This window comes from Ostrinia furnacalis, unplaced genomic scaffold (assembly GCF_004193835.3).
Source record: "Ostrinia furnacalis isolate ACB-3 unplaced genomic scaffold, ASM419383v2 OfSCF2030, whole genome shotgun sequence".
Classification (NCBI taxonomy): Eukaryota; Metazoa; Arthropoda; class Insecta; order Lepidoptera; family Crambidae; genus Ostrinia; species Ostrinia furnacalis.
This window is the reverse complement of record NW_021132269.1, coordinates 1-9,377: the sequence shown is the minus strand read 5'-3', so window position 1 is coordinate 9,377 and position 9,377 is coordinate 1. Positions and strand designations below refer to the sequence as shown.

Below are 9,377 nucleotides of genomic sequence, written 5' to 3'. Positions count from 1 at the left end.
CATGGATGTAATGCTAAATAATTGGCAATGTCCGTTTTAAGTGACATGTCATAACTTCTATACTAATTGAAATTTTTTCAAAAAGAAAATATTTTTTTCTTAATCTATCAAAACAATACCTAAATCCCAAATTTGACCATTTTTGAAGCAAGGGTTCAATGAGTGCCAATTTAAGGGTTAAACAATTTCAAAAATATGTAGAAATATAAAAGCATTATTCAACGTTGGCTAACATTTGATTTCGGAAAAGTTTAAGTTGAATAATGCTTTTATAATTTCTCCATATTTTTAGAATTGTTTATGGAGCTAATTTGGCTTCATAATATTTCCTTATTTTCAACTTTTAAGAGCGCTTTCTAATATTTATAAAGGCTTTTTATTTTGTGTTGCAGAACTTCTAACCTGAAGCACAGCCTGGAGTGAAGGAACTGATAGTTTTCGTAACCTGGAGCACAGCCTGGAGTGAAGGAACTGTCATGTTTAATATACTATGAACATGTGTTAATTAATTCCTCCAAAAATAAAAACGGGGTCGTGGGTCACTATCAGATCACCTACCTAACAAATTACAAATTTATATATTATTGTTGCAGCAAATGTATACATAAACATTTTCAAATCACTGAATAAAGATTTTTCTATTCTATAAACAAGCTTTGCTTAGTTTGGGACTAGAAGCGCAGTGTAAAATGTCTAAGGATATTTATTTATTTATTTATTTATTTACCTACTACCTACGGTCGACAAATAGTAATATCGATAATTCGATTATAAGTGTGATGTAACATCCCTATTTTTTTCTTGATGTTGGCAGAATGTTATGAATATGACAGTTTGTGGCCTTCATATTGGCAAGCCTGCTTTCGCTCCCGTTTCATACTATAAAAAATCTTGTTTCTTTTAGGGGACTCCCGACTCTTAAAACGTAGTGAATTATATCCTCTTTGGACGCATCTGCGGACGTTAAATACCTACAACAGACGCGCAAATTACCCCGTCCACACGTCGGCGGACGCATCGGCAGATGACGTCTGCAGATTCGTCCACCGACGTGTAGAGGAGCTTTAAGAAAGAGACATGTGCAATGTTTCGTTTCGTTACCATGCAGGTTGTCACTACTACTTGTGAATTTGCTAGTGATGGGAATAAATTAATATATTTTATCGATGAATTGTGGTACCTGAAAGTACTGTTGCTGTGGTGTAGCGTACATTAGGCTCTCGGTCTGGAGGTCGTGGGTTCAAAAATACAAATACAAATACAAAATCATTTATTGTGAATCATAGGTAAAATGGTGACATGTCACAATAAAACACAATATTAAAAAGATAATTTAACTGCTCATAAAGAAAGCACATATTACAAACCGTGGCAGTGATGCACTATAATGTGTTTCATCATTCACCTTTAAATATAATTTTCTTGGTAAATGTGTCCAAATTTTTCGGTAGGTACAGTCAAATTTTTAGTTATATAATGTATCCTAAGTTTAAAATATTTTTGTGCTATGGACTTTATAAGAAGATTTCTGTGATCATCATAGAAAGATTGTTCTAATGAATGATCTTTTAATTCACTAAAAATTTCTGACGGCAATACATTTGCTGAAACTTTATTAATCATCTCTAATTTTATTTTTGGTTGACGGAGAGATTTTGAACCAATATGCACTTGATATTCTCTTACAATTTTTTCGGAAAGTTGACAGATCTTGGTTAAGCCGGATGTTGGTTTAAATAGGCCTCCTCTATTTTTTATAGATATCAAAGATCTTTCAGGAATACTATCCGTGTTCTCAAGACTTTCTATGCATTTTTCGCATTGTAAAGATTTTTAATTTCCTTCCGATAAAGCCGGCTATTGTATTCTACGACATTTTTAGAATATTCCGTAAGAGACAAAATGTAGTCGTGTTCTGTCAAATCATCAAAAGTATCATGTGATTCGGATTCTAAACGACGTCTACAATTGGTGCTGTCGTTAATAGCTTTTTGTAGTCAAAACTACAGTTTAAAACTGTAATTTTGTCCAGAGGGATGCAATTTCGGGAAGTACTGTCCTTAAACTGAGCGTGGACAAGGAGTTTCTTGTACGCAGCGCAGAACATACGTGCAGAGGCCTTCAGGTTCAGAATGTCAAATTCCCAAAATGTCCAACGGTTTCAAAATGTCCAATTCCCGAAATCTCCAATTCCTGAAATGTCCAGTTCCCTGTCCTGATATGTTTATTATTTTTTTAGTTGGAGGAAGATGTGGAGAACTATAAGTATTGGAAGACAATGAAAGTGCGACCAAAGTTAAAGTCTCGGCTACCAGAATCTCTTAGAATATCGCTTTCAACGGATCATCAAGAGTGAACCTAGACCAAGCACATCTTCTGCATCATCTACACAATCGAATACAGGGGCATTTTATAATAATCCCTTAATAACTAAAGCCCAACAAAGCAGTACAAGTGAAGCCAAAAACATCGATCGTACTACTTATTGTGCCATTTACAAAAAGAAAGTACAGAAACCAGAAGTGTTTGAAGAAGATTATGAGATGGAAGAAGTTTTATCTTCAACTCAAGGAAGCACCACCTCTGCTGAAATGTCAGACACTTCATCTGTAGTTGTCATTAAAACTACAAGACAGGGTAGAAACTTTATGCTTAACCTGATTGAGAAAAAACCACAAAACTACATAGGTTTGCCAAAGAATTATTATTGGTTGATTGAATATTTAGAATTAAATCTAAAAATAAAATCCTTTCATATAATAATCACATTATATAAAATTAAAAATAGCACACCCTTTTATCAAATTTCAGGCATGTTTGAAGTGTCACTAACCACATTATGGAGAATTTTTTGAAGACATTGTGTACTTTATCTAAGTTTTTTAAACAATTAATATTTTCTCCACGTGTTTATGAAGTCTAAAGAAAATCAAATAAATAATATTCAAATGTTTTTAGCATTATCGATTGCTTTGAAATAGAAATTGAAAAACCATCAAATCCCATTGACCTGTCTCTAACATGGTCACAGTACAAAAATACTAACACTTTAAAATATTTGATATCCGTAACACCTGATGATTTTGTTAACTTTGTATCTGTTGGCTTCGGTGGACGTATATCTGATGCCAATATAGTAGAAAACAGTGGTTTTCTGGATGTGCTCCCACCCAATGTACTGTATTGGCTGGCAGACAGAGGATTTAAGCACATAGATTCTATACTGAGTAGAATTAATCAGAATAATCTACTTCGGCCACCCAGTGTCTTAAAAAATCAAAAGTTATTAAGGCAGGAAGCAATCAAAAGCAAGGTCATTGCCAGTCTACGTATTCATGTGGAGAGGGTGATAAGAAGAGTGAGGCAGTTTAAATTATTGAAACCACATTCTGTAATAAATAATAAATTAATTCAACATGCAGATGATGCAGTGATTGTGGCACACACTGGTTCAAGAAACGATAAAAATGGAATTAGCTATTTATTCCCTTTTTTCGATAGTATCATGGTGTAGAATATTATAAAAAACGTTTTGTTTAAGTTCTATTTTTCTGAGAAATGCGTAGTTTTTGCTATATTACATGTTTTGTGTTTTATTTGTATGAAACGTTTCCTTCACGAGGCTCTTATTCAAAATGTTAAAATTTGTTAAAGATGACTACTTATAGGTTTTAAAGAGTTATGCTAATAGAAGCTAAAACAGTAACAACTTTGTCCCAGTGCGTCCCCGTTTAGGATATAAGTGATATTTTCTAAGGTACGAAAAAGTAATCAAAACATATGGATATAAGGCAACCTAATGGTAATTTATTGATTTTCTAAAATAAAAAGAAGCTAGGAATCATTCCAATCTTAATCTTTTATTATTCAACATCATCATCAACATCTATAAACTCAAAAGTTTCATCATTATTTGAAGCTAGTTCATTAGAAAGAGGATATATTTTGGACTCGCACTCATTTTTGGTCTCATTGTTGACAAAAAATGATCCGAAGAAATAAGTTTATTATTTAAAATATCACGATTGGTCACTTTTCGGTTAAATTTACGCGTATGATTCTCTCTGATCTTTCTAAAATCTTTGTTCTGCGATTCTGCAGCTTCTTCCGATAGTTTTGCACTTTGTAAAATAGTCTTAAAAATTAATTGTTTCCAAAACTCTTCAGCAGCATTTAATAAAGCCACCACATACATCTCATCATACTCCACCCAGTACCTACTTGTGTATTAGTTTTTTCTCTTCAAAACTAGGATCGGCAACACAAAACAGTCCTTTTGTTTTTTTTTGCAGCATGCATTTGGACCATTATCTGGGCTTTATATTTTTCATATAATATCCCGTCTCGTACATCACTTTTCATAGTTTTGTCACTCATAGGGCATCTTATTTCTATGACAAAATCAGAACAAATCCCGTCAGGTGAAACTCCAATAATTGGGGAAATTAAAATCAATCCTGTATGTTGAATTACTCCATAGTCTTTTTCTAACTCCTCGATTACTACTTCTTCTAACAACTTGCCCCTTTTGATAGCTTTTGTCTCCGGCACCTTGTATCCACCTAGTATGATTTGTACTAACGCACCGTTCTCTGTTTTGCAGTAAATGGTTTCATAGATTCTGGACCCTGTCACTCTGCCTTGACGCATAGAATGCCACAGTTTTGATTCTGCTTGAGCTTTTGTAGCTTCAGCAATGCTTTTAACCACATCTTCAGTTACAGTTGTGGCACAAAATTATTTTAAATTGTCATAACTGTGATCATCAAATTGGTTGTCAAAAGATATTATTATTAAAAAAATAAAGATACAGGGTGGCCCAGAAGAAAGTTCACACTTTTGAAAATTCAAGGAAACGAAAACTCTACATTTTTATAGAACTTTAACTATTGCAATTTAAAGGAAATTTTATGCAATTTATTTTTAAATTTACCTTTATTAAATTACATCGCCCAGGAGATTTCCTTGACGCTTACAACATTCGATCAACGTGTATCAAAATCTTGGAATGCGTTCGTTAGAATTACCTCGAAACCTATTTTCAATTTTTTGCCGAATGCTCGGCTTCAGTTGCTGCATGGTTGTTGGATTATAAAAGTATACTCTGTTCTTAATGTAACACCACAAAAAAGAATTTTCTGGAGCGAGATCAGGGCTTCCTGGAGGCCAGAAGATGTCACCCCTGCCTGAAATTATTTTTTTGTGGAACATGTCTCTTACCATCTAAATGCTCTCACTAAAATTATAAAATTTAAAATTGCCTCAGTGATCTTCTTATTTTTGGTACTTGTTATACTTTTAATATTGGTAAACAATTGACCCACACCCACATTGGGCTGTTGTTGAGGTTTTTCAAAACCACTAGAAATAGCTCCTTTATTAACAATGTCCATGGAATCAACATTTTGTTACCGACATTAGAGGCGTAACAGCATCAGTTACATCATTTAATTTCAGTTTTTTTGTGAAGGTTCTTCTGTTATACATTCCTGAACAACATCAGCGTGTTTTTTTTTCATGTGACCCCGCAGATTAGTAGTATTACCTGAAGTCTTCAAAGTTTTATTGCAAAATTTGCATGTCGCTTCCTTCTTATTGATACCTCTTTTGAAATAATTCCAAATTACACTTTTCTTCTTATTTGTCGGCATTTTATCTGAAAAAAAAAAAAGAAATTATCTTGCAATGCAATAAAGATTTGAGTACCTATTGAGTATCTTCACTTGACGGCTTCGAATCTAATTTCGTTTTAAATTTTAATCTGGCGGTAGGCCTAGCAATAGCAAGACGCGACGCGACTCGCGAGAGAAAAGAATGGCGCCAGTCAGTGCAGTGGCGCGTGCGACATGGTCACGTGACACAAATGATAGTTAAAGTCCTTTTCACGAAAGAAGTCCCCCAGACGCAGCGCTGTACTCGCGTAACATAATGTTGCCATTTATGAGCAAAAAAATTACCTATTTTAAATTTAGCTTATTGTAAGCAAATAATATTACATGCATACTTCGATGAAACAATTCAAGCTCTTATATTCTATTAAGAAATAAAAGTATTTTAGATATACTGTAACTTAATTACTCAAGCCCTATAACAATAGTTCAGATTAGTGAAACATGTATTTCTGATAAGTCAAAAGTATATTTTGGGCATAATATTTATCAAAATATCTACTACCTACCTACTTGCAGGGAAAAGATGAGAAAATAGTGTAAAGAAAAGCATTACAATTTTTTATTCAGAGTTTTATTGAATAATTGTGATCAGCAGCCATAGGAACATCACTGTCTGAAGATTGGATGGAAACAGAATCAGATTCTGTTTCAGTATCACTAGCCGTAGATATAATTATTCGGTCCATCTCTTCATCCATAAGGCCGTCATTTTTTAAATATTCCTCCTCTAAATGTTCGACATGCGTGCACTGAGCTGTCCAATCTTCCGCCGTAATAGACTCAAAGGCCTCTTCAGTCAACTTTACAATTTCTTTTGGATCTTGTGCCACGTTCTTATCCGCCACCTTTCGTTTTACAAGGCTCCAGATTTTCTCAATCGGGTTGATGTCGCAATGGTAAGGCGGCAACTTTAATACTTCGTGTCCGTGAGCTGTTAATAATTCATCCACTGCAAATGTCGGTGGACCTTTATTTTGTTTGATTAGATCAAACAGCACAGCTTTTCTCCAGGTGTCTTTAAAATATATACCTTTTTGCCGAAGCCATTCCTGCATACAACTTTTTAAATTTGACATTGTAGGGGCTTTGTTTATCTGAGTGCAATGGTAAGGAGCGTTGTCCATTATCACAAGCGACTTTTCAGGTAGATTAGGTATTAGTTTTTCCGTCACCCATTTTAAGAAATTTGCAGAGTTCATGTCATCGTGGTAATCTGAGGACTTTGATTGGGATTTGAACATTAATAATGCACCATTTATGAATCCATCTTTTGTTCCCGCATGAGCGATTATCCAGCGACTCCCTGACGACTCTGAGACGAACATTCCTGGTTCCTCCTCACTCTGCCAACAACTTTTTGTGTGATAAGTGTTGTGTATATAGGTCTCATCTAAGTATACAATGGGTCGTTTTTCCACAGTTCGATTTATTCGAATTTTATCCAAATATCTTGCACGCCATGCGGTAATGTCGTGGCGTTCCATAAGGAGTTTGCGTCTGGATTGACATCGCTTATACTTGAAACCAATCCTATTTAATATCCTGTGAAATGTTGTGATGGTTCCCTGAAAATTTATGTCTTCTCTAAGAGCTGCCCGTAATTTAGCCAATGTTGGTAATTATTTATGCACAACGTAAAAACTGTGAATTTTTTGCCGGACAGCGCACAAATCGAACCCGTCTAAGTCGATCTTCTTCGGATGTGGGCGACTCTTCCCCGGGGTGACAATTTTTTTCGAAGTACTCGCCGCTGTTGTACCTTCTTTTGTAATTCTTGTTACAGTTTTCTCTGACACACCTGCAATTAAATAATGAACAATTAAATACAGGGTGACAGGTAAAGCGATACATTCCTTGAAAGGGGTTAAAGTAGAGCTTATTTGCAGTCATTTAAGTCATATGACACCATGTCCGAAACTTGTTCATTTCCAAGTTATTCAAGATTTAAGTATTTTTTAAAAAATCTCCAGTTTTTATGTTAAAATGTACCCTTGTAATGAAGAATACGGAATAATCTTAACTTTTTTGTTGTATTCGTATAGCTAAATAATAAGATTGACATTTTAAATTAAAATTTGCAAGAAAGAATCGTCATTACTCAAGTAAAAGCTAAAAAACCATGTATTATTTTGCAAAAAAAATACGTTTTAGGTAATTAAACGAAGAATTACCAAGAAAAAATGTATGGAATGTTGTGTACAAATTACAGAATTTAGTACCTTGATTCATTAGCTATTCAAAAAGGTACAGGTGTTTAACAAATACTACACAATTATTTTTTTATTTGAATTTAAACGTCTAGTAAGATACTTTCATAAAAAAATTAATAAATAAAAAAGTCACACTAACAACTTTTCTTGGGTCTCAATAAATGAAAAACTTAGTATTTTAATAATAATTGTATCACCTAATATTATTTAGGTACATTTTTTTAAGTCCTGCTCAAACTGTGAGCCCCGTCTTCTAATACAAGCTCGTAGTCTGTTTCTCACTTCTGTTTTTGTGACTCTTGTTGTCAAACTTTGCTGAATATCTTGAGCTGCCCTCTGAATGCAATTCTTCGTTTAATTACCTAAAACATATTTTTTTTGCAAAATAATACATGGTTTTTTAGCTTTTACTTGAGTAATGACGATTCTTTCTTGCAAATTTTAATTTAAAATGTCAATCTTATTATTTAGCTATACGAATACAATAAAAAAGTTAAGATTATTCCGTATTCTTCATTACAAGGGTACATTTTACCATAAAAACTGGAGATTTTTTAAAAAATACTTAAATCTTGAATAACTTGGAAATGAACAAGTTTCGGACATGGTGTCATATGACTTAAATGACTGCAAAAAAGCTCTACTTTAACCCCTTTCAAGGAATGTATCGCTTTACCTGTCACCCTGTATAATAGTAACTTTTTAAGTTTATAATGCTTATGTACTATGTAATATATGTTTTAATTTCAGTTAGGTACCTAGTTTCATCACGTTATGTATTTGTTCAATTTTGTCGCACAAATGAATTTATATCATAAAAGTCCCATCAATAAATTATTATATGGCAACTCTAAAAAGTACCTGTTATGGCGGCGACTCTCTTCCGAACATTGTTTAGTGGTATTAAAACACCTTGATTTTTTTGTTCCGCTTCACAGAACTCTTTCACCTTCAATATCATTTCTCGAGCCGAACTTTTTAAAACTTTTGGCATTGTAAACAATCTTTAAAATGCACTAAGATAGTTAAAAACTCACAAAAATCTACCACAACAAACAAACTTGCTAACATCGACGAACGACAACATGGCCGATCTGTCAAATTTAGTTCCAAAAATCACCGCGGGACTTCTTATATGAAAAGGACTCTACGTACAATACAACAAGATGGCGCGGCAGTCAAACATCGATGTTAATACACGATGTATCGATGTTTTCTTGTAGTTCAACATCGATGTTTATGAATATCGTTTGCATCCCTAGGTCCAAATGCTGCGTGATTGGTGGATTTTGACATATCTGTCAATGTCATGTCAAAAATAACCAATCATGCAGTATTTGGACCTCGCGACTACGTATTCCATCTGGCGGATTTTTCAATCGCGAAAATCCTCATTAATGAATTTCCTACCTCGAATCATATAACTGATTTAATTAATTGAAAATATATCAATAGGCATACTTCATTTTATAGTAAAAAAATATTTACCAAAAGA

The 9,377-nt window shown here is 33.8% G+C and overlaps 1 protein-coding gene across 1 annotated transcript; it reads right to left on the bottom strand.

Annotated features, from left to right (window-relative positions):
• Nucleotides 1–6,223: 6,223 nt before the first annotated feature.
• Nucleotides 6,224–7,492, bottom strand: LOC114354248 (uncharacterized). The gene has a single exon (XM_028306528.1). It carries the CDS (start codon nucleotides 7,154–7,156, stop codon nucleotides 6,236–6,238), a length of 921 nt encoding a protein of 306 aa, XP_028162329.1. The 5' UTR covers nucleotides 7,157–7,492; the 3' UTR covers nucleotides 6,224–6,235.
• Nucleotides 7,493–9,377: the final 1,885 nt, after the last annotated feature.

What these genes read in the sequence shown, in the direction of transcription:
- LOC114354248 (XM_028306528.1), bottom strand. Translation starts at nt 7,156, where the DNA reads ATGGAACGCCACGACATTACCGCATGGCGTGCAAGATATTTGGATAAA.